Raw genomic sequence first — 25,929 nt, 5'->3', positions numbered from 1 at the left:
TTTCGGGAGTGAGTGGGGCGTCTTGAGCTCTAAGGTAGGTGAGGGGAGGGTTCTCTGTGGGTAGGGTTGAGGACACATTGTATAGGTGTAGTCTGGAATCATAAGGACAAAAACTCCAGGCAGTTGTTTTGCATTGCTCAGTTCAGTTTGATGGCATTATCTGATGTTCAGATTCATTGGGGACAGGCAAGTTAATGGGGATATATGATCTATAATGTGTTTTTCTCTTGTTCATGTTTCTAATTTAATAAAAAGATATTAAAATACATTAAAAAATTATGTTAAAATGAATGTGTAAAACAATAAAAAATTATGTTAAAATGAATGTGTAAAACAAACAAACAAAAAACCACCACAAGTTAGTAGAAAAGGCCAAATGAAAAAAAAAAACCTGGAAGATTTTTGGCCTGTGCACATCCTTAAGAACCAATGCCTTCTTTGTCACACACAGTATATAGCGTGCAGAGGGTGGGGGCATCTGGGGCTTTCTGGTGGGTAATACAATGCTCCTTCCCCTTGCAGGCTCTCGTGTGACTGCTGGAGAGCCCGTCTTTCCCAGTGAAACCTCTGAAAGTTCAGACTGCGTGTTCCCTGATGGAAGCCCATTCCCAGAGGGAACTGACAGGATGCACAAGTTTGTCTATGTGTGGCAGACCTGGGGTAAGAACAAACTGCCTGGCGGTGCTCGACAAGAGGAGGCGGGAGATCATCTCCAGAGGAATTCTGAGCACTTTCCTCTTTTTCTGCTAGGAACTAAGTGATCTGTGATGGGTGTCTAACTTGAGATCTTCTTTCTGACAGCTGAAGCATGGGCTGTTTCTGTGGCTGGGGGTACAAGGTCTCCTTTGTGAGGAAGATGGGGGGAAGGGGGAGTTTATTGGAGTTTCTGAAGATGAGTGGCCAGGTAGGGGGTGAGTGTAGGAGTGCAGGAACTCCCTAGAATTTCAGTGGGACTTTGAGTGCAGGGGCTTGCTATGTGAATAAGAAATGTGGATACTTTCTGTGAAGTTGCAAGGTGGTATTGGTGATTTATTTATTTATTTATTATATTTTAATCCCGCACTTTCCCACTAAAAGCAGGCTCAATGCGGCTCACATAGTAATAGGTAACACAGAATTTTGTTATGTAAAGTAGGAAATTAAGTATAACCAGTGGCGTACCAAGGGGGGGGGCGGTGGGGGCGGTCCGCCCCGGGTGCCAGTGGGTGGGGGGTGCTCCGCTCCCGCCGCCTCCCATGGCTGTTCCCGCGGCGCCGCACGTTAAAAAAACCGGCGAAGCAGCGTCGCAGGCAGCGCCTCGTGCCCTGCTTGTAAAAAAAAAAAAAAATCAAATCTCCTTCCTTCTCCTCCTCGTCTTGACGTCTTGACGTCGACTCGGGCCTTCCATTGATTGGAAGGCCCGAGTCGACGTCAAGACGTCAAGACGAGGAGAAGGAAGGAGATTTGATTTTTTTTTTTTACAAGCAGGGCACGAGGCGCTGCCTGCGACGCTGCTTCGCCGGTTTTAACGGGACTGAGGTGGGGAAGGAGAGGGGCGAAAGGGACTGGGGTGGGGGTGTTCAGAGGGGAGAAGGGGACTGGGGTGGGGGTCTCAGACAGGGGAGGGGAGAAGGGGACTGGGGTGGGGATCTCAGAGGGGAGAAGGACTGGGGTGGGGGTGTTCAGAGGGGAAAAGGAGAGGGGAGAAGGGGACTGGGGTGGGGGTCTCAGACAGGGGAGGGGAGAAGGGGACTGTGGTGGGGGTCTCAGACAGGGGGAGGGGAGAAGGGGACTGGGGTGGGGGTGTTCAGAGGGGAGAAGGGGGCTGGAACTGGGGGCTGAAAAAAGGGGCAGAGAGAGAGAGGGGACAGATCCTAGATGGAAGGGGGAGCGAGAGGGAGGGCAGACCCTGGATGGATGGGAGAGGGAGGGCAAATGGTGGATTGAAGTGGCAGAGAGAAAGGGCAGGCAGTGGATGGAAGGGACTGCAGAGAGGGCAGACACTGGATGGCAGAGAGAGAGAGAGAGAGAGTGAAGACAGATGCTGGATGGAAGGAAGACGGTGAAAAGAAGATGAGGAAAGCAGAAACCAGAGACAACAAACTGTAAATAAAATATATTTTTTTATTTTTTTTGCTTTAGGATAAAGTATTGTAGATGTGTTAAATGTTTATAATAGAACATGTAAATAAGGTAATCTTTTTATTGGACTAATTTTAATACATTTTGACTAACTTTCGGAGAACAAAACCCCCTTCCTCAGGTCAGGATAGGATACTGTAACAGCACTATACTGTACTGACCCGAGGACGGAGGTTTTGGCCTCTGAAAGCTAAATGTATTAGTCCAATAAAATGGTATTATTTTACTTTCTATATTTGTTTTATTTCTATTTGTTAATTTGTAAAGTGGTGATTGGTACTTGTTAGTTTTTTTTCAAATTTACATCTGCTGTCTTTATATTTTGCACAGTACTAGGGGACAGTTTCTGTTTCTGTGGTGTTGCATTGTATGCAGAGTTTGGCATTGGGGGGTTCAGTTTAATTTTTGTCTAAATAGAAAGTTTATGACTCTATAGTGGATTAGGGTGTATCTGTGTTTGTGAAAAAGACATGGCTTTCAGTTGGCATTGACTGTGCAGGATCTACGATCTGTACTATTCTGTCTGGTTTCGTTTTACAATAGGTGAATTGATGTTCTAGTGCTCACTGTAGTGTTAAGATGCTTTCCTTTTCCTTGTGTGACTCGTAGAAATGACTGCTTATGGTATGGTAGAATTGCTCTATAGGTCCTGAGTGTTTTGTATTCTCGGCATGCCTAGTACTGGATTTGGGGGGGGGGGGGGGTGCTAAAAAATGACCGGCCCCGGGTGTCAACTACCCTAGGTACGCCACTGAGTATAACATAATAGAAGGATGGATGGGTGATAAATGGATGGGTAGTAAATGTTTGTATAATTCTTTACCTTCTCACTCTTATGACCTTGGTCCTTTGGTGCAGGGAAGTATTGGCAAGTTGTGGATGGCCCCTCTTCTCTGCTGACTGTTGATACAGAGGATGCCCCTTTGGGTTCCTACACTATGGAAGTGATTGTTTACCATCATCGAGGCCGGCAGCAGTTCATCCCCCTCGGAAAAGCAGCATCCCAGTTCTCCATCATTGGTAGGAACATCAACTGTGGTCTGTTCTCTGTCCATCATATCAGCAGCTAATAAGTGGTTTTTAAAAATATTTCTGTCTATTCAAAATAGCGGGGGTCTAGGCTACAGTCTGAAAAGGTGCTCCAGGTGGCACATCAGGCAGTAAAGAGTGCAGATGAGTTGAGATATGAGCCCCAGGCCAAGATGCACTAAAAAATTGTTAAAGCCCTTCCCTTACCGATTCCCTTAGCAAATCGTTAAGGAACGGGCATGCATCAAGGGATAGGAATGCAAATGAGCTGCTCGTTGTAGCTCACTTGCATTCTCTATTCCATCGTTAAACAGTCAGCCAGTCGGCCGCTCAAGCATGCGTCGCAAGGGCATGCAGCGAGCATGCGGCGGCGGAAGGGAAAAAAGAAAGCCAGGTGCTCGTCAGGGACGTCCTTGAAGGACGTCCATGTTAGGCACTTTAGAAGGATGTCCCTGATGAGCACTTGGGCACGCAGCTTGTTTTTTTTTTTTTACATGGGTGTTGGGCGCTTTCCCACTGGTCTCCATGGGTCCATTCACAGCAGCCCCAGCCTAATGAGAGGTGCAGACCTCACGTTAGGTTTTCCACGGTAAGGGGAATCGGTAAACGTTAGTGCATCTCATTATAATAGCCTTGCAATGGTAGTGCAGCTCATTATAATAGCCTTTGAATCATCTGCATTCCGTTTTCGTTAGCTGCTACCGTGATCGGAAAATGGCCTTTATTGCATGCCAGGGTTTACTACTTGCTCGTTAATGGCTCGTTAAGTTTAGTACATCTGGCCCCCAGTGAGGTGCTACAGGCACCTGACCCTGCCCAAAAGAGGATTCACAAACTCAAAGGAATTCAGCATGAATCCATGCCTTTTGGCAGGTCTGCACAGCCTTGCTCCCACTGGTTACAATACCTATGACTGGTTAAAGACATTTAACCAGATGGGCTTCCACTCCCCAGTGCTTTTTGGATGCTTTCTTTGGTGAGCACCACACGAGTGTAGAGGCAGTGCCCCTTGGTCACCAGCACAGGGGACTGGAGACTTCACTGTTTATTTGTTTCAAACTTTTTCCAACCAAAGAGCTCAAAGCATATTACAAGTTATAATCTCCAAAATAAATAAATAAAAATGTGATGGTGTGGCTAGCGGACAGGCTGGGAGCCCTCACAGACACAGAAAGAATATAAATTAAAGTCAAAAGAAAAGCTTTATCAGTGAACAGGTAGTCAAAGAAACACAGTCTGTTCCCCTATCACAGACTCAGTTCCACCCTGGGCAACAACCACATTAACATTTACTTTCTTTCAATCTTAACAGTTCTGTCTTCTGAAACTATTTCAGAACAGTTTCAGTTACTCATATATAGATCCAAGCCCGGCTCCACCTACTACACTCAGGACCTGGGTCTTCACAGACAAGTAAAGGCACTCCTTTACCTTTGCAGTCTTCTGTTCCTTCTCATGCACTCCCTGGGCTTCTACAGGGCGCAAACCTCTGAGCTAGGGCCACTCCTTTCTTCTCTGAGACTCCCCCACAGGTACTGCAGCCCAGCCAACCCTTTAGGGAGGATTCCTTCACCTGAAGCCTCCCTCCAGGAGATCTTTGCACTCGGATTCTCCCTCCTGGTGACCTCTTGCCTCAAGGCCTCTCTGCTCCAGGGCATTTAACCCGCCCCTCCGACTCAGCCTCTGACATGGCAGGTTAGCGTCACCTGCCGTAAGGTGGCTAAACTGTAACCTCAGTGAGAGAGTGTTCTCAGAGACACTTGCAACTACACTATACCACTCCCTCCCTCACAAAATGTTTTTTTTAATTATTCCCCCCACCCTCCATATTCAAAAGTATTTAACTGGCCAGGATCAACACCTGGCCGGTTAAATGCCCCATAACCGGCTATCTGCGAATTTTAAGCAGGACCCGCTGAAAATTTGCAGTTAGCGATTAGCGGCTAGCCATTTTCGACGCATCGCTGGCTAAGTTTGGCAGCCACATTTGGCTGCATGAATACCAGGCCTATCTTTGGCTGGTTCAAACTTAACCAGCTAGTGCTGAATATTGACTTCGCCTGTTAAGTTTGAACCAGCAAAAAATAAACTGGATATTCAATGTCGGTCACCAGAAACAGGCCAGAATTGAATATCCAGGCTCAGCCCTGACCCCAGGAGTTAGTCGGGCTAACTTCTGTGGTCTGAATATTGGGCCCTATATAGGTAGATATATATTAACATGTAGGAAGGTTAAATCCCGCTGGCACTTAATTGGACAATGCTGCTGAATATCTATTCTGACTGCTGCAGCACTATCCGGTCTGGGGACAGAATTTAGGCACAGACGGGAGAGTTAGTTAGCGGAAGGTTTCAAGGCTGATGCTCAAAGTCGGATGCTAAAGCCCACAATGCAACAAAATCATCAAAAAATAGCTCAGGGATGCTTGAAGGAATCAATATGCAAATGGAATGCATTTTTAATTTGCGCTATTAAACCAAAAGTAGGGGGAGGGCCATATTTGGCACATGCCGACAAAGGTTTTGCTGTAAGCGCTGCTCTTGTGCACATGACCAGACACAACCGGAAGTGTAAGCACACATCAGTGCTGTTCCTCTGTGCTTTTAAATATTAGTTTTTCAAAACTTGTTTGTACTTCAATTTTTGAAAAATTGAAGTACAAAAAAAGCTTGTGTTTAAGAGCAGTGATGTGTGCTTCCATTTTCAGTTTTGCTCGGATTCACACACATTTGTTTCTCACTATCAGCACTTAAAACCCGCACATGCTTCCTTCCACTTGTAAAAAAAGGACAAAACCCACAGTTTAATGTGACAAACTGACAAGAAATCTTCTCCTGAGTAACCTTTAATGCTACCCTTGAGCCTTCGGTAAGCATTTGGCGTTAAATAACATCATTTGCTTCTGTGCATTGCAGTGCTGCCATCTGAGCGTTGGGAAGGACTAGTAACTGACCTAATTTGCATACCATTTAAATACAATCCACCCAACGTTCAGCGCTATTTAACTGGCCAGGAACGGCTTCTGAATGGTTAAATAGTGCTTAACCGGTTATCTGTGAATATTCGGAGAGGGTGATCGCCAGTTATCTACACTGAATATTCTCACTCAATGCTTAGCAGATAACCGGCCATATCGCATGATATAGCTGGCTATCTGTTAATATTCAGCGCATCGCCAGTTTAGGGGCCCTTTTACTAAGCCAAATAGGTGCCTACACGTGCCCAACATGCATCAGTTTTGAGTTACCGCCTGGCTACCATGTGGCCCTCGCAGTAATTTCATTTGTGACGTGCGTCCACTCCACGCGCCATAAAATAATTTTCATTTTCTGGAGTGCAGCAAAAACCAGGCGTCGTTCTATGCGCATAGACAACTACCACATGGTTAACACATGACTGCTAAGTCAATGGCTGGCGGTAAGGTCTCAGACCCAAAATGGACGCTTGCCAATTTTTATTTTGCCGCATGTCCATTTTCGGCAGAAATTTTAAAAAGGCCTTTTTTTACAGGCACGCTGAAAAATGGATCTGCGTGCACCCGAAACCCACGCCTACACTAGCGCAGCCCATTTTTCGGCGTACCTTAGTAAAAGGATCCCTAAGTTTGGCGGCCAAATTGGGCCACCGAAATAGCAGGCCTATCTTTGGCCGGTTTCAACTTAACTGGCCAGTGCTGAATGTTGATTTGGCCAGTTAAGTTGAAACCAGCCAAAAATAAATCAGATATTCAATGTCGGTCACTAGAAATAGCCTGGAATTGAATATCCAGGCTCAGTGCCAACAATGGGAGGCAGCCCGGCTAACTCCCGCAGCCTGAATATCAGCCCCAATGTCACTACGATTTATGGCCGTCTTTGGCGCTCACACTCGAGCCCACTGAGCATTTGGCACTGTATGACATGCATGCAAACCCAGTGTTAACTGCATGTTAACACCGGCGGTAGTTTTGAGCATCAGCCCCTCAGTCTGCTAAACTGGGTTAAGTGCCTGGATAAAGTTAGTGTATAAACCACAGCTCTCTACATATATATTAGTATGCTTCCAAGGGTCATTACGATCTTCACCATAACAGTGCAGTCAAATAGCATCAAGGTTCCTCATTAGTCCAATGCAATTTTAATCCATTTTTAATTTATGATTTTTATAATATTTTTGATCTTTTTATTTTCTGTAAAAATCTCTTCAAAAATAATACTTGTAAATTCTAAATCTTCATTTTAAAATAGTCCCAACACAATTCAATTAAATTCAGAAGATTTTACTTATCCTATATAATAATTTGCACCTCCAACGTTCCATCACTGTCTGGCTGCCTGGGTTCATAACATCTGATGACGTCAGCCAGCCTCCAGAGTTCCATTCCCCCTTACTGCCCCGCCCTTGCGTCAAAACGTAATGATGTCAGAGGGCGGAACAGTGAGAGAGAAGGGAACGCTGGAGGCGAGCTGACATCAGGAGGAATGTTATGAACAGAACGGAAGCCAGCAGCAGCCAGCCAGAGAACGTTCAGGTACAAATCGAGGGGAGGAGAGAATCGCGGGACATCGAGGGGAGGGAGGGAAGGAGGAAGGGCAGGGCAGAGGAGAATTGATGAACATGGATGGGATGGGAGGACAGTAAAGGAAAGAATCACGGGACACGGATGGGAGGGCAGGGAAGAGGAGAATCGCTGGACATGGAGGGGAGGGGAGGGGAGGGAAGGGAAGAATCGATGGACATGGAGGGGAGGGCAGGGGAGAGACAAAATATTGCTTACAAGAGAACCTTTCTAGGACCTGTTTCATTGTTGAGGAAACAGGGCTAGGTTCCACTAGTCTTATATATTGTCCATAATCTTGTAAACTTATACTCCTTCACAGCAAGTCAGTCCAACAAAACACAATGTTTCCCTTACTAATTGCATCATGGAAAGCGACTCTGTGAAAAAAAGTCCAGAATCAACATGTTCTGTCATATATCAATCGTAAGCAATAAAAGACAGGTCCTATAGCTTCACTCACATTACTTCTTCAGCACACTCTACGTGAAGCCTTTCAAGAATATAATATGGCGATAGCATCTGATGTAAGCATTATATAAATAGACACTACTGGCAATATCCACTAATCAGCTCAGACTAGGGAATGCCATTCAAAATGTCTGTCCTAACTTTAACCAGGTTGTTATCGAGGTACCAATATGAATATCATCTGGCATCTGGATATATTCCGGAAGCTGGCCAGTATCCAGAGATTCAGTGCCTGGCATTGAGTATCTGGGTCGATTCATCTGGCAGAGGTCGAGACCTCTAAAACGCTCACGGCCACCAGATGAGTACTTGGGGGATTATGTATATGTGGAAATATATATGACCATGCTTCTGGAAAGGTAGTGTAAAAAGTAAAAAGATATAAAATGCACCTGGGGTAACATCTGGCTAAAGCATAGTATATTAGAAGTGAAAAATGGAGGAGTACAGCCTTAGACTGGCTACGGCAGTTCTGCTGCATCTTCAAACAGACAATCTGGTGCAGGGAAATGCGATTGTGTGACACCACGATGGTACCGTGGGCAAAGGCAGATCACAGATTAGATGCAACAAAAGCTTTATTACATAGTTCAGGGTTCAATACATAGAGAACTTTTGAGATTTGTAAATGGCTTAAGAAGCATCACAATGTGATTGTTGGTATACCAAACCTGTGGAAATAAAGAAATAAATAAATAGATATCCAGGAGGAGCAGTTATAAGATTGGAGAAAGGCAGTGAAGATGTGAGAGATTCTTTCCAATGTCAGAGTCCACTGTGTCCAGATGAGAGTGATCTTTTTCTGCAAAATCTGAGTGCTTATTGCAGTGTGCCTTTGATGTCATGGCACAGGCCTGGGAAGCCGTGGATCCTACTAGCTTATTTATGAAACTAGGGATGGGTAGTTGTTTACAATGACAGAAGAAATGTCAGCGAACGCATTTCATTTGGCAACGATAGGTTGCAAATACCAGCCTCCTCCTATGATTCAAGGCCCCCTTGTGGGCCCCATGATCCAAATGCCCCTCCCCCCCAACTGCCTACCTCCATGGTGATCTACTAGAGACTGTTGGTGCAGGACAGATGTTACTCCACTCCTGCCCATGGCCATGGCTGAGATCTTTCTGCATAGTTCCACGGTATTAGTGGCATCATGAGACTATGGAGAAAGGTTATATTGGATGCTACCATGACCATGGTCAGGAGTGGATCAGTATTGCTCCTGCCTCAACAGACTGCCTCAATAGACTACTAGGGAGGTAGGCCTAGGGAGGGCTTGGATAGTGGGAGGGGACACAGGGGGAAGCTTGGATCATGGGAGGAGGTGGGTGGTATTTGGATCATTGGGGAACAGGGCTGTTTTTGAGGGGGTACTTGGGGGTACTGAGTACTGGCACCTTTTCTATTGTCTGCTAAAATTGACCCATGGTCCTCAAGTTTTAATGAAAGAGCTCAGGCTCTACACACCAATTCAACCTTGTTATAGATTCTGTGACTGGTCCCTCAGTGATCACCCCACCCCTGAAGGGTGACCTGGCATTTGAGTACTGGCACCTTCTTTGCTAGAAAAAAAAACACACTGTGGGGGAATGAATGACACTTGGGTTGTTGTTTTGTGTCACCTCCCATGATAACAAAAAGGGAGGGGGGGGACACACCAAACAAAATAAACATTCCCCTAAACAACACAGGAAACAACACAAAATGAAAATGTTCTTACTGCTGATCCCTATATGAAACTACTTTCTGAGCTTCTCTTCTCATATTGACAGACCAGATTCCCCTCTCTGTGGAGATCTTCCAGATTATGGACCCGAACCAGACTGACAACCGATTTGTCCAGAACCGGGCCATCTCCTTCCAAGTAAAGGTGCATGACCCCAGCGAGTACCTGAAGGATGCTGACCTCACCTACTCCTGGGACTTTGGAGACCAGAGCGGCACCCTAATTTCACACACCGAGACTGTCACCCACACTTATACCACAGCTGGCTCCTTCAAATCTCAGCTTGTCCTGCAGGCAGCAATTCCTCTGGCATCTTGCAGCATTATCTCCACATGGGCCGTTGTCGTGGTGGCCAGCACAGAGCCTGCAGGGCAGCAAAGCCCTGGGACAGCTGTTGTTACAGGTGGTACATCTGCTATTGTTACAGCACAGGGACAGACCACAGGTAAGAACAGTGGGCATGTGTACTAGAGGTATGCACAGCATCCCCACCCCATCATATTTGTACCTCCCCTCACTATAACCCCCGTTTTCTTTCCCATCCACATAACCAACCCACATTTAAAAGCTCTTGTAAATTGAAAGAAAACATAAAATGCATCCTATAATTTGTTAAAATTTGACATAAAACAATAGTCTTGACTTTGCTAAATATGCAAGATTTTTTTGAAATTTTGTCTTTTCTTTTCTTTGTTTTTTTTTTTAGCTAAGGTGTTGCTGTTTTAAGTTTCTGAGTTGAGTGTGCACGGGGACATAATCTGCTCCCCATCCCCATGCACTTCCAATCCATCCCCTCCCGTCTTCACAGTATTAATTACCTTTTAGTCACTAACATCGGGTTTCCCGTTGTCCCCATCCCCTTGCACAACTCTAATGTGTACACACATAATATTATATTGGGCTTGAGCTCTGAATAAATTACAAATAAAGTAAATGTACTTTATAAAAAGAACTTGTTATAGCAAAAAAAACAGGCTCTTACAGTGAATATTGTACCAATATCACTTAGAAAAACGGGGCTTCAGTTTGTCATATCCAAGGTGTAAATCGTCTGAGAATCGTCCTTCCTTAATGCAGCTAAGAAGATGAAAATATATTTTTAGCCACATGAAAAGGAGTTGCTTATGGGGGAAGGGTGTTGGGTGGGGGTTGAGTAGAGAGAGGGAATAACAGGCATAGATGTAATTTTCAACTTTTTGCTTGTTACTTGGTGGTTAATAAAGTACCTATAGAAAAACCATAGCAAATGTCCACGGGCACAGTTTCAAAGTGAAATTCTCCCTTGTAAATCTGGGGCAAAGTCCCGATAAAAAGTATTCGTGGACTAGGTCTCAAAATTCTTAGCTTGAAAGCCGTCTCCTAAATGTACGATAGCATTGAAAATGATAGCTAATGAGTACCTCCTTTGGGACAGCAAAATATTGAAATCTAGGTTTGATAAGAACCGCTTTGTTACATGCCAACATTTTTCTATTTTCACACAGTTTTGTATTTTGACAAACACCAACTAAGCTTAAACCTCAGGGGGCAGAGGGTGGAGAGGGATCAGAATATAAAGCACATATTTTTATCTAATCTCAGAGCAAAAACAGAAAAATAGATCTCTTTGTTTCTTCAGCCACTGGAGCCTCACCTGCTGCATCTCCTTCTGATCAGCCAGCAACCCCTACAATGCAGGAGCCAGCGGCTGAAACACTGACTATCACTGCCTCTGCATCCTCAGTCCCCAACTTGGTCACTCCCGCCGCGGGCAGCATGGTGCCTGCAGCTGCAGCCACTCCTTCTGTTGCCGTTCCAGCTAACATTGACCTAGCAGCAACTGTGGAAGGATCTGGGACCTCATTAGTGGACATGGACTTGACCTTATTGCCAGCACCCGAAGCCACAGCAGCCAGCCTGCCAGTCTCTGCAGCTGCAGACTCTCCCATCCTGCCATCTGTGGTGGGGACTGAAGCTGACGTCGACCTCTCTGGATCTCCAGGTATGTATCTGGAGCCAGCTGTAACTGCATTTTGCCCCTTGCTTGTCCACTGCCTTAGCCAGGAGTTTGCCTGGATCTGACTGGGACTGTCCTGCACCTACAGTTTACACATCATTTATTTATTTATTACTACATTTATATCCCACATTTTCCCACTGATTGCAGGCTCAAAGTGGCTTACATAAGATCTGTAGTAAGGTTACAGTGCAATAAGAAAATTTTACAATTTGAGAGTAAGATATAACATAACAATTAAACAGCAAAAAAAGGCAAGAGATAGTAACAAATAATTATTGTCCTTGGTTCTTAGTTTATAGTAAGAGTTAATTCGAGTTAAGTTAAACCTGGGGAATAAGCCTTCTTAAATAATAGTGTTTTCAATAATTTCCGGAAGTCTAGATAGTTCTGTGTAGATTTTACTGATTTGGGCAAAGCATTCCATAGTTGAGTGCCTATGTAAGTAAAGTTAGAGGCCTAAATTGATTTGTATTTAATGTCATTGTAGTCTGGATAGTGTAAGTTCAGATATCATCAGATGTGTACCTGGGTTCTACTGGTACTCTGCCAAATGCTATGCCTGCAGTCAGGGCTGGCTTAACCATTGGACTGAGTGAGGCTGTGGCCCAGGGCACCAGTGATTTAAAGGCGCAAAATACCCAGCCTCTGACCTCACCTGGTCTACAGGTTAAGCCTTTTCTATCTCCCCCACCCCTCTCTCCCAATCTGGTCTCTCCCTTTCTCTCTTCTCCCTCCTCACAGGTCTGGCACTGCTCCCTCTCCTCTCTCACTCCCCCATGGTCCTAGGGCTGGCCAAAGGCAGCCTATCACACTGCTGTTGCTGCCGCCGACAATTGACGTAAACTTTACAGGACCATGTGGGAGTGAGAGAGGTGAGGGAGCAGGAGGGGAAGGGGGGAGGGAGAGTTCTTAAATCCATGGGGGATGGGGGTGGGGAGGGGGTTGCCCAATCAAGTTGGCTCAGGGCACCACTATCTCTTGAGTCGGCCCTTCCTGCAGTTCATTCTTCTTCACTAGAGATACTTTAAGTGGTGAAGTTAAAGCTAAATTCTGGCTGTCCCTTTGTGAGAAACCTAAGCCTTATTCCTGGCTTAGGTCTTCTACTACATAGGTCAACTGAGGATTCTGGGAAGGCACCGTTCACAGCCTCAATAAGGTAGAAGAGTCTTAGTCATTGTGACTCCTAGTGGCCAGATTTAACACCCCTTATTTCAGGGTTCAGAGGGGCTCTATTGCATGGCTCCTAGCTAAGAACTGCTGCAGCAGTTAGCCATCTAAATAATTTGTGAAGGGATATGAAATATGGGGAAAATTACTGGGTAATGAAGATTCATAGCACCAGCTCCCAGTATTGGTTCCGAGGGAACCAGAAGCTGAAAAATGGAAGTGGTGGAAAACACCAGCTGGCAGCTGATGGATGTTGGTTTTCAATATCCTAATCCAGGGGCTCTTAACCCAGTCCTCAGGACACACCAAGCCATTCTGGTTTTCAGGATATCCACAATGAATATGCCTGAGATCAATTCGTGTACAATTAAGGCAATGCCTGCAGATCTGTCATGAATATTAATTTTTGATACCCTGAAAACCTGACTGGTTGGATGTGTCACAAAAGGTTGGGTTCAGACCCATAACCTATTGCTGATCTCTGTGCCAGTCTACAGCAGGCTTGTCCAAGTTGAGTCCTTGAGGGCTGCCTACAGGCCAGGTTTTCAGGATAAGTACATAAGCATTGCCATACTGGGAAAGACCAAAGGTCCATCAAGCCCAGCATCCTGTTTCCAACAGTGGACAATCCAGGTCACAAATACCTGGCAAGATCCCAAAAAAGTACAAAACATTTTATACTGCTTATCCCAGAAATAGAGGATTTTCCTAAGTCCATTTAATAATGGTCTATGGACTTTTTCTTTAGGAAGCTGTCCAAACCTTTTTTAAACTCCACTAAGCTAAGCACCTTTACCACATTCTCTGGCAACGAATTCCAGAGTTTAATTACATGTTGAGTGAAGAAAAATTTTCTCCCTAATGAATACACATGAGAGAGATTATCCTGCCCACTGCCTTAATTGTATGCAAATCTCTGTCATGCATATTAATTGGGGATATCCTGAAAATCTGGCTTGTTGGTGGCCCTCAGGGACTGAAGTTGGACAAACCTGGCCTAGGGGGATGAGAGGCAGCCTTTTAGCAGTTAACTATCTCTGGAGGCTGGATGTGGCTGCAGGGCTAGCTACCCAAATCTTTGGCCAGGCTGTACATGAGGAGGCAGGATGACAATATCCACAGTATAGATAAATGCTTACCAGTGGCATTAAAATGATTTGTTGCCCTTAAGGCTTTGTATCTTTGCTCAAAACAGACTAGGATGGAAGCTCAGGAGACAAGATGGGGGGTGAAATTGGTAGCACTTCAGTCCACTTCTCTTCCTCCAGACCCCGGTCCTTCCTGACCTTTTAATTCTCCAACAGAAACTGCTGCAGCCACCACAGAGGTGCAGCTGCAGGCAGTAACTGCAGCACCAGGTCTGTTGAATAAACGCCAAGCACCTGAAGAACAGTCACCCAACTGCTTCCTGTACCGCTATGGCTCCTTCTCTGCAGATCTGGAGATTGAACGTAAGTTTAAGAGACAGCCGAAATTGCCCTTAAATAACAAATGGGAATCTTTCTAAGATGGGAGGCCTCATTTGCATCAGTCAGTAGGGGCTGAAAAGCACAGTTGCTTAGTGGAAAGCCTGGTTCTGCCTTCTAAGACAGATACATCTTAAACTGGAAGGTCCCTGTCAGGGCACCTCTCATTATCATCCAAATTCTTTTAACACGCTGGTCCCCTCACTCCTGGCAGTGTTTCCATGGACTTCAGGGATTCATGTATTAGCTTTATACACTGCTTATCATCAGGGGCGTATCTGCTATGGGGCCATGGGGGCCAGGGCCCCTGTAGAATTGGCCCTGGACCCCCCTACTGACGACCCTCGCAACCCCCCCTCCTGCCGCCAACCAGCCGTCGCTGTCCTTTGCTGGCGGGGGACCCCCAACCCCCACCAGCCGAAGTCGTCTTCCTTAGTTCGTTTGGGTTTCTTCTTTCTGAGTCTGAGTCTGACTCTGATATCCTGCATGTACACAACAGTGGCGTAGCCACAGGTGGGCCTGGATGGGCCAGGTCCCACCCACTTAGGGCTCAGGCCCACCCAACAGTAGCACATGTTTAGCGGTAGCTGGTAGGGATCCCAAGCTTTGCCAGCAAAGCACTCTCCCCTGATGGTAATGAAAACGCTACTCTCCACAATACCGGCACCTGCACATGCTCAGTTTTCAGTGCATGCCTGCTGCAGACTGCCAAGGTGGAAAGAAGCGTTTTCCTGCCAGCTGAGATATTTCTCTGGTCGTAGTGGGGGAGGGGGGAGAACACTTGGTGCCCACCCACTTCTTGCTTAGGCCCACCCAAAATCTGTTTTCTGGCTACGCCCCTGGTACATAACGTGCAGGACATCAGACTCACAGAAACAGAACGAAGCCTTGGGCTTCGTTCTGTTTCTGTGAGTCTGACGTCCTGCACGTTGTGTACGTGCAGGATGTCAGATTCAGACTCAGAAAGAAGAAACCCAAACGAACGAGGAAGATGACTTCAGCTGGCGGGGGTTGGGGTCCCCCGCCAGCAAAGGTAGGCGACAGCGGGTGGGGGGGTCGAGAGGGTCGTCGGGTGGGCGGGCCACAGTTGTTGGAGGTGGTTCTGGCGGCGGCAGGGGGTGGCGGCAATGGCAGCGCCGGGGGGGGGGGAGGGTCGCCGGGGGGGGGGGGGGCTAAAATGTGCCCCCTCACCTCGGCTCTGGACCCCCCTACCAGCGAAGTCTAGATACGCCCCTGCTTATCATTATACAGCTCCTTGGCTTCAGGGACTCATTTATTTTATTAGCTTTATATACTGCTTATCATTATACAGCTCCTGCAGAACACCCCATGATTGCTGCTGTACCTTTGTGTTTCAGAGGGGATTGAAAGTGTGGAGATTGTCCAGGTGCTTCCAGTAGCTGCTGAAGGGCAGGATAATGCTGTGGACTTCACAGTTACATGCCAGGGCAGGTAAGATACAGCTGCTTGAGCAGATGAAACTTGTGGTGCCCCTTTACATATAGGTAACCAACTAGGTGGCACTTGGCTGGCCTGTCTGGTTTCTCAAGGGTGAATGTGGGTGATAGGGTTACCATACGTCCAGTTTTACCCAGACATGTCCTCTTTTTGAGGACACAGCCAGGCATCCGGGTGGGTTTTGCCAGCCTGCCCGTTTGTCCAGATTTGCGGACGAATGGGCAGGCTGGTGGGAAGACGAGCAGGCAGGCCTCAGGGTGTCCTATCCTCCCCTCCTTTACCTTAGAGTGGTGCCCTGGTGGTTTAGTCGGGGCAGGAAAGAGCCCCATCTTTCCTACCTGGCGTGTCTGCAGACTGTCTTTCTCCCAGCGCTGATTCAAAATGGCTGCTAGGGTTCAAGCAGCAGCCTCGCTAGACTTCCGCAGAATTTTTGCAAGGTCACTGCTTGACCTCTCAGCAGCCATTTTGAATCAGCGCTGGGAGAAAGACAGTCTGTAGACACACCGGGTAGAAAAGAGGGGCTCTTTCCTGCCCCGAAGAGGTCATTAGAACACTAGACCACCAGGGCACCACACTAAGGTAAAGGAGGGGAGGGGAGAGGTAGTGAATGGAGTCATGTGGGTGGAGGGAAGCTGGAAACCTGGGAAAGGGATATACATGGGGGGAGAGCGAGGGAATCTGGCTCTCTTTGGAAGGGTCAAAGTGACAAGGGATGAGGTGAGGTGTGACAGGGGGCAGGGCAGGGGGTGACAGGGGGTGGGGTATGGTGCGACAAGGAGCAGGGCATGTGTCCTCTTTTTCCTTAGGGCAAATATGGTAACCCTGTGTGGGTTTATGTGTGTCAATGGGTAGCAGCCAGCAGGACAGAAAACCAGCTAACATTTATAGGAGTTTTCTGCTGACCTTTGATCAATTCCACCTCTGCCCTCTACTTGTCCTGGTTAACACCTCTGCTGCTCTATATTTGTGGGACCTGTGGCAGTGGTAGCAGCAGTGGCAGCAGCACCTAAAATTGAAAGGAACTGTGGGGTCTGTCTTGAGGCTTGAGCCCATATATGCCTAAGATAACTCTGATGCCAATGTCAGAGGGGGCTAGATGTGTCAGAGCTGCCTCAGAGCACCCAAGAGCTGAAGCTTCAAAGCAGGATCTGTGCTTTCCTTTGGCTTTATGTGCTGGTACTGTATGAATACAAACTGCTTGCTTTAGGCAGGGAAAGGATGGAGGAGGGCCATGGGAGGGGGAAGGGACACAGTATTAAATGCTGAACCACTGAGGGAGAGGGGGTGAACATGGGGGTGGTGGAGATAGGCACACAGAAGGGAGATACTGGACACAGTGAGGGAAGATAGGAGACACAGGGAGATGCTGAATCAAAGGGAGACAACGACACGGGGGGGCATGCTGGACATGGAGGGGAGGATAGGGACATGAACACAGGGGGAGATGCTGCTTAGGTGGATAGGTTAGGGACACCAAGGGATGATGCTAGATACAAAGGGTTAATGATGAACACAGTGGAGATAGGAAGACACTGGATGGGGGGAGAGAGAGGGAGATGCTTGATAGAGATTGAAGAGATGCTGGATGGGAAAAAGAGGAGAGATGCTGGACAAGGATGGGAATAAAGAGCTAGTGAAGGACTAGTAATAAGAGGCTGGGAAAGGAGAGAGAAGGAAGAATGGAAGGCCTGGGTGAGGAAAGACATGGAAACCTTTAGTTAGATGCAGTAAAAAATGAAGGAAATTGAAGAGTAGTTGGCTAGGAGGAGTAAAATTTGGAGAGAAGCAGAAAAATAAATGGAAGAAAGAAAGAAAGAAAGAAGAGATCAATGTAAGAGATCAATATGGGGTAGGAAGGAGACATGAAAGACAAGAAATGGCAAATGGACAGGACAAAATACTCTGGAAATAGAGTTAAGAAAAGATAGAAAGAGGAAAGCAGAAACCATAGACTGGGAATAATGAGATTAGAAAAATAAAATTACCAGAAAATAAAAGTAGAAACAAAAAAGAACTTTATTTTCTATTTGGTGATTGTAATAAGTCAGTTTTTGGAATATACATCTGACAGAGACTATGTTATACATGGCTGGGGCCCAAGGCAGACATTTGGGAGAGGATCCCACAGGTTGTACTTTCTTCAGCTTCATGCAGGCTTGGGGCCTTCTCTGAATATTATCCTATTTGTACCCCTTGAATGTGATCTTTATAGTTTGCATAGTATAGGGAGAAATGGATTTCTTCCTATTTCTCTGGTATTGCATCACATTCAAAGTCTGGTTTTGGCATCATGAGGTTTCAATTTAATATTTGTCTACATATTTCTATTTTTCATGTGTGGTCCATTATTTTGCATTTGATGAGGGTCTTTCCATATTGTTTTGAGAGATTAAAGCCAGGTATCCTGTCAGTATGAATTTTCTAGGTAGCAAACTGGTGGCATCAGAAGGGAAGCATGGTGCCTGCCTTAAGGCTAAGTTGAGGCCATATGTGCATTGAGGCGATCAGGCAGGGCCGCTGAGAGACTGAGCTGGGCCCAGGGCAAGGCTGCCCCTGGGGCCCCGCCCCCCCAATCGCCACTCAGGCCGCCTGGTGCCGCAGTCCCCGGTCTCACCCGCCCGCCCTCGGCTCCGTCGACCGTCCGCCACAAGGCCCCCTGCATTCAAATCGGCAGCGCTGCGGCCCCACCTTTGTGTAAAAGCAGCAAATCGCCTCCCTTTGGGCCTTCCCTCCCACCCTCGTTCGATGTAACTTCCTGTTTCCGCGAGGGCGGGACACAGGGAGGGAAGGCCCGAAGGGAGGCGATCTGCTGCTTTCACACGGAGGTGAGGCCGCAGCGCTGCCAATTTGAATGCAGGGGTCCTGGTGGTGGATGGTCGATGGAGCTGAGGGCGGGCGGGCAAGACTGGGGACTGCGGCCCCGGGCCCCCCTTGGAGGCCCGGGGAATTTTGTCCCCCCTGCACCCCTCTCGGCAGCCCTGCGAACAGGGCAGGATACAGTAGAGCTGCCTCAACAAGCACATGGGCTCAAGCTTTAAGGCAGGCACCATGCTTCCCTTCTGTTTTATGTGCTAGTGCTGCTGTGTGGATCCATGTTGTTTGCTGGGCAGGGAAAGGATAGAGGTGCTGCATATAGTGGGGCCATGTTGATGCCCCAGGACACATTGCAGTATTTATGTTGCTGTCTTTTCCTAGGTAGGGTCCTTGTTGTGTGAGCTTTGGAAGTTATTGCTAGCATGGTATTATTATTATTATTATTAACATTTGTATAGCGCTACCAGACGCACGCAGCGCTGAACATTGCCCTAGGTTCTGAGTGTTTGTGTGTTTTTTGTAGAGGTTTGTAATATGCCTGACGTTACTGAGAAGGTTTATTTATTTATTTGTTACATTTATATCCCACATTTTTCTACCTGTTTGTAGGCTCAATGTGGCTTACATAGTACCGGAGAGGAGTTACAGATTCTGGTGTAAACAAATACAAAGTGATGTTGTGGTAAGATAAAGTTCATGTGGCCCAGCCACACTAGGGAATCGTACAACGGAAGAGTTGTGCTACGTCCATTACGTTCTTTAGTTTTGTTGTGCTGCAGAGATCAGGCATTTATGTTGGATCGGTAGGGTATGCCTTTTTAAACAGGTTAATTTTTAGTGTTTTCTGGAAGTTTAAGTGGTCGTTCGTAGTTTTCAAGGCTTTTGGTAATATGTTCCACAATTGTGTGCTTATGTAGGAAAAACTGGACGCGTAAGTTGATTTGTATTTGAGTCCTTTGCAGCTTGGGTAGTGCAGATTTAGGTATGTTCGTGTTGATTTGGATGTGTTTCTAGTTGGTAGGTCGATCAAGTCTGTCATGTATCCCGGAGCTTCACCATAGATAATTTTGTGAACCAGAGTGCAGATTTTGAAAGCAATGCGTTCTTTGATTGGGAGCCAGTGTAGTATTTTGCGAAGGGGTTTTGCACTTTCAAATCACGTTTTTCTGAAGATAAGCCTAGCTGCCGTGTTTTGAGCGGTCTGAAGTTTCTTTAACGTTTGTTCTTTGCATCCCGCATAAATTCCATTGCAGTAGTCTACATGGCTTAATACCATTGATTGTATCAGGTTGCAAAATGTTCCCCTCGGGAAGAATTGTTTCACGCGTTTGAGTTTCCACATTAAGAGGCAGATGCACTAAAGCTAAATGAGCCTTTAATGACTCTCCAATGAGGAAAATTTGATCCGTTGCATGCATCAAAGGGCTTTTACCGAGGAAGCCAGCAGCTAACGAAAACGGAATGGAGATGAGCAATTAGTGTGAAAACCCCATTGAAACCACATGCACTAACCTTTTCCGATTGCCTTTACGCAGGAAAAAGGCAGGAAATCTAACGAGAGGTCTGGACCACTCGTTAGGACAGCTCTGTGCCAGGAAAAATCATTAAGTGAAAAAATAAACAAACTTTGAGCCAATCCCAGCGCATTAGCAGAGCTAAAAGCGCTGTGATTGGTCCAAAGGACGTCAGAAAACACATAAATAAATAAAAATAAAAAAAGGATCGGGAGGGGGCAAGGGCGCTCATCAGGAGCGTCCTGTACGGACGGCCTTGCCCCCCCCCCCGCTGCTCCCCACTTTCCGCCGCTCCCCCACCCCGAAAAAGCAAAATTCAAGCAGCCCCTGCCCCCCTCCCTTCCTCACTACTCTCTCACCTCAGCTCCGCCTCCCGACATCCTCCGTCCTGTGCCCCGCCCCCTTTTGGGGTCGTCGCCGCCATTCCCCTCCTCCATCGGGCCCCCCTCCCTCTTACCGGGCCCGTGCAGCGCCTCTCTCCTCTGTCCGAAGGCGCTGCACGGGCAAGAAGAAAGCTGATGCCTGCCTTCGCCCAGCTTCGATAGCGCGTCTTTCTCCTGCTGCGCCCGCCCCTGTCTGACGTCAGTAACCTACGTAGGTTACCGACGTCAGACAGGGGCGGGCCCAGCAGGAGAAAGACGCGCCATCGAAGCTGGGCGAAAGCAGGCATCAGCTTTCTTCTTGCCCGTGCAGCGCCTTCGGACAGAGGAGAGAGGCGCTGCACGGGCCTGGTAAGAGGGAGGGGGGCCCGATGGAGGAGGGGAATGGCAGCGACGACCCCAAAAGGGGGCGGGGCACAGGACGGAGGATGTCGGGAGGCGGAGCTGAGGTGAGAGAGTAGTGAGGAAGGGAGGGGGGCAGGGGCTGCTTGAATTTTGCTTTTTCGGGGTGGGGGGAGCGGCGGAAAGTGGGGAGCGGCGGGGGGGGGGGGGGCAAGGCCGTCCGTACAGGACGCTCCTGATGAGCGCCCTTGCCCCCTCCCGACCCTTTTTTTTTCTTTTTGTTTTGATTTGGGAGCCATGTGCTTGTGATTTGACTGTGTTTTGACTGTTTGTGGCATGCGCAGAGCAGCTAACATAACGCTTGGCTGCTCTGTGCATGATTTGGGGGCCGATTAACGATGTGTATTGTGATTCTTTGATACATTGTACGTTTCAATACCGATCTCAGCATGTGTGACTTTTTTTTTTGGTGCATTTTTCGTTATTTTAAAATCGTTAGGGACTTTAACGATTTAGATTTTTTTACGTTTGGTTGCTGCATCTGCCTCTAAGTGGAACATTTTCTTTGTTGTGGATGTCACTTGGCTCTCTAGTGTTAAGTTGTGGTCCATTGTAACGCCAAGGATTTTCAGGCTGTCTGAGATAGGGAGGGTGTAATCTGGGGTGTTGATAATTGTGGGGTTATCCGCGCTGTGTAGGGATGAGAGGATGAGACAGTGTGTTTTTTCTTTATTTAGTTTTAGTTGAAATGCATTTGCCCAAGAGTCCATGATGTTCAAGCTGATCTTGATTTTGTTGGTGATTTCTGTCAGTTTAGACTTGTAAGGAATGAATATTGTGACATTGTCTGCATAGATGAAAGGGTTAAGGCCTTGGTTGGATAAGGACTTAGCTAGTGGGGTCATCATTAGGTTGAAGAGGATCGGTGATAGCGATGATCCTTGAGGTACTCCCCAGTCTGCTTTCCACGGTGATATGTTTGAGTTTGATTTTACTTGATATGTTCTTGTGGTTAGGAAACCCTTGATCCAGCTAAGTATGTTTCCACCAATCCTGAACTTATCTAGTAGTCTTATTAATATATTATGGTTTACCATGTCGAATGCACTAGACATGTCGAATTGGAGGAGGAGGAGGATGTTTTTGCGTATTGCTATTTCCTGTTTGAATTTGACTAGGAGAGTGAGTAGTACTGTTTCTGTGCTGTGGAGGGGGCGAAAACCTGACTGTGATTCGTATAATATTGAGAATTTGTTTATATAATCTGTAAGTTGTTTGGCTACCATGCTTTTCATCAGTTTGACTGACAACGGAATGGATGCTACCGGACGGTAGTTAGTGATTTCATTTGCTTTTTTCTTGGTGTCTTTTGGTATTTGAGTGAGTAGGATATTACCATTTTCCTTAGTGAAGAGACCTTGCTGAAGCATGTAGTTTAGGTGGGATGTGAGGTCTGCTATGAAGCGGCCAGGGGTGGATTTCATCAGGTAGTTGGGACAGGTATCTAGTTTACAGTGAGTGTTGGAGAACCTGCTGATCGCCTGTGCAACTGCATCGATGGTAAGGAGGTTGAATTTTAACCAGGTTCGGTCAGCTGGGTATTCTCCAGTGGTTGGGTCCAACTCATTAAGGAAGATTTCGATGTCAGTGTTGTCCTGAGGTAGCGTGTTGCGTAGGTTTGCAATTTGTTCATTGAAATACTTAGCAAGTTTGTCTGCAGATGGGATGTCTGTATTCGATGTAGTGACCAAGGCCCAGATGCACTAAACTTTAACGACTCTTTAACGAAGAAATTTTTAACCGTAGCATGCATTAAAGGCCATTTTCTGACGACGCTAGCAGCTAACAAAAACGGAATGCAAACGAGTAATTACCATTGTAATGTGGACAATTCGGGATGCACTAACCATACCGTCGATTGTACCGAATCATTTACATAGTAACATAGTAGATGACGGCAGAAAAAGACCTGCACGGTCCATCCAGTCTGCCCAACAAAATAAACTCATATGTGCTACTTTTTGTGTATACCTCACCTTAGGGTTACCATATTTGCCCTAAGAAAAAAGAGGACACATACCCCGCCCCCTGACACACCTCTTCCCCGCCCCTACCCCGCCCCCTATGCAAGACTTCAATGGAAGTCTTGCGAAGCTGCCGCTTGAACTGTTAGCAGCAATTTTGAAGTGGCACAGGGAGCAAGACAGTCTGTAGGTGTGCCGGGCAGGAAAGAAGGGGCTCTTTTCTTTTTTTTGTCATCTACCGTCTTCCCCCCCCCCCCCCCCCCCCCAACAAAAAAACAGTCAATCCCCAGCAAACACATGAACAACACTTCATGCATATCTGATCTATCATCTACACTGATTTTTTCTATGTTTTTTTTTGTTACATTTGTACCCCGCGCTTTCCCACTCATAGCAGGTTCAGTGCGGCTTACATATTATATACAGGTACTTATTTGTACCTGGGACAATGGAGGGTTAAGTGACTTGCCCAGAGTCACAGGGAGCTGCTTGTGCCTGCAGTGGGAATTGAACCCAGTTCCCCAGGACCAAAGTCCACCACACGCTATACACTAGTACTAACAAATTAAATAATCCGTGCAACACTTTGACAGCTGTATCGTATTTACGAGTAATCAAGTGTCAGCGAGCGTATTAGTACATGGGCTGGCTGGGGCCCATTTTGCAAAACCTTACAGTTTAATGGCAGCAGTTACTACTATTATATTCAAGGGTCCTGGGGAGGAGAATTCTATGCAAAAAAAAAAGAATAATAATTGTGCACCTGTTTTGTAATTTTCTTGTGTAGAATACTCCCATTATATTATAACAGGCTTCTTCTCCCTCGCCCCCCACAGCAGCAGTTTCCCTCTTCAATTCCATCTCCAATTCTTAGTTTGTATCTCTTCCCCCTTCTTAAGTTCAGTCAGTTTTCTCTACCCCTCCTTCTTAACAAATCTCCAAAATTTTCTCCTTCTCCTCTGACCTCCATCCCCTTTTTGGTCAACTGTTCTAAAGACTTTAGCTGCAGCATTCATTTCTACCTTCTTAAATTCTCTTCCCAAACCTCTTCCTTCCCCTTGCTGAGTCCCAGCAAGGTCCATGTTCTCTCCATGGGTATGGCCCACACCCCCCTCTCTCAGGCAGAAACCCACCTACTTTAATTTTTCTACTTCAACTCGATATCAATATTAGCATACATTCATTCTCCATCCACCTTTGCCAGCTCTCTCGCCCCCCTTACACGCTTCTACGTTCCCTTCCCCCCACGTCCCCACTGCAACCACATGGGCCACAACATGGCAGCCTACCTGCCTACCTACCAACTACCAAGTTACCTACATCCGAAAAAAAGTGTCTCCGTCCGACCAGGTCCCGGACCCAGAAGAGTCGGATAAAAACAAATTGACCTCGTGGTCCTCATCGTCGATATGGCGACGGCTGCAGGCGGCAGGCAGTAGAACTGAAGCGCTGCACTGCATGCCTGCCTGCGTGCTTGATTCGTGCAGGGCGGAGGATGGATCAACTAATCAGCTGACTGGGCACACGCACGGACGCAGCACGTCGGACGAGGGGAGGAGACTGAGATTCAGGAGGAGGAGCGGAGGACTTGGAGAAAACCCGGACAAAGCCAGCAAATGAAGAAATCCGCCCGGACTCCTGACAGCGCCCTCAAAAAGAGGACATGTCCGTGGAAATCCGGACAGATGGTAACCCTACCTCACCTTGATTTGTACCTGTCCTTTTCAGGGCACAGACCGTATAAGTCTGCCCAGCACTATCCCCGCCTCCCAACCACCAGCCCCGCTTCCCACCACCGGTTCTGGCACAGACCGTATAAGTCTGCCCAGCACTATCCCCACCTCTCGCCACCGGCTCTGCCACCCAATTTCGGCTAAGCTCCTTAGGATCCATTCCTTCTGAACAGGATTCCTTTATGTTTATCCCTTGGATAACATAGTGGTAGAGAAGAGATTTGAAACACTGGAGGACAGAGTAGAAGGGTCAATAGCCTGAAGATTCCTAAATGTATTGGTTAAGATTGGATGGGACTGGGGAGGAGGGTGTTTAAGTGTGAAAGTTATCAGATGATGGTCAGAAAGGGGAAGAGTTGAGGCACAGAAACTGGAGAGTGAGCAGTTTGAGAAGAGGATAAGATCAAGACAGTGGCCATTCACCGCGATATATTTAATGTGAGGTCAGAGCTGTCATTAAGGCCGGAGCTGTCATACAGACATGTCTTAACACATCCTTGTGGGTGTCCTTGCCCCCCCTGCCCGAGATCGCTGCTGCTCCCCGCTGCCCCCTGCATTAAAAAAATTGTGATGTTAGGCAGCCCCGGCCCCCCTCCCTCCCTCCCTTCCTTCCTCTCTCTCTTTCTAAACAGATTCCGCCATCCTCTGCCCCGTGCCCCCCCCCACCTGAGGTCGCCACTGCTCCCCGCTTCCCCCTGCAGGATAAAAATCAAAATTTTAGCAGTCCCAACCCCCCTCCCTTCCTCTCTTCCTTTCTCTCTACTCTTTCCCTCACAGCTCCGCCTCCCGCCATACTCCGCCCCCGTGCCCCGCCCCCTCACGAGGTTGTCGCCGCTGTTCCCCCCCTCCACTGAGCCCCCCTCCGCCTTACCGAGCCTGCGCAGCGCCTCTCTTACATCAGACGAGGGCGGGCCCAGGTCAGGAAAGGAGAGACATCCTGAAGACTCGGTGGCGATCAGATGTTCTTCTTGCCCGTGCAGCGCCTTCACACAGAGGTGAGAGGCGCTGCGCGGACGCGGTAAGGCGGAGGGGGGGAGCAGCGGTGATGACCTCAGGGAGGGTGGCGGGAGCGGGGCACGGGGGCGGAGTATGGTAGGAGGCGGAGCTGTGAGAGAAAGAGTAGAGAGAGAGGAAGGGAGGGGGGTCG

At 47.3% G+C, this 25,929-nt stretch overlaps 1 protein-coding gene across 2 annotated transcripts in view; it reads left to right on the top strand.

Annotated features, from left to right (window-relative positions):
• PMEL (premelanosome protein) overlaps positions 1-25,929 on the top strand; it is a 52,787-nt gene that overhangs the window by 17,961 nt on the left and 8,897 nt on the right. The window contains exons 4-9 of one of the 2 annotated variants that reach the window (XM_030196738.1): positions 523-660; positions 2,980-3,141; positions 9,932-10,330; positions 11,504-11,866; positions 14,356-14,502; positions 15,876-15,969. In XM_030196738.1, the coding sequence (XP_030052598.1) occupies positions 523-660; positions 2,980-3,141; positions 9,932-10,330; positions 11,504-11,866; positions 14,356-14,502; positions 15,876-15,969 (1,303 nt within the window). The remainder of the gene's footprint in view (positions 1-522; positions 661-2,979; positions 3,142-9,931; positions 10,331-11,503; positions 11,867-14,355; positions 14,503-15,875; positions 15,970-25,929) is intronic. The other variant, XM_030196739.1, reaches the window with a different exon arrangement.

Source organism: Microcaecilia unicolor, chromosome 3, assembly GCF_901765095.1.
Source record: "Microcaecilia unicolor chromosome 3, aMicUni1.1, whole genome shotgun sequence".
Lineage (NCBI taxonomy): Eukaryota > Metazoa > Chordata > Amphibia > Gymnophiona > Siphonopidae > Microcaecilia > Microcaecilia unicolor.
Note: the sequence above shows the minus strand (reverse complement) of the source record. Positions and strands in the feature narration are given on the sequence as shown.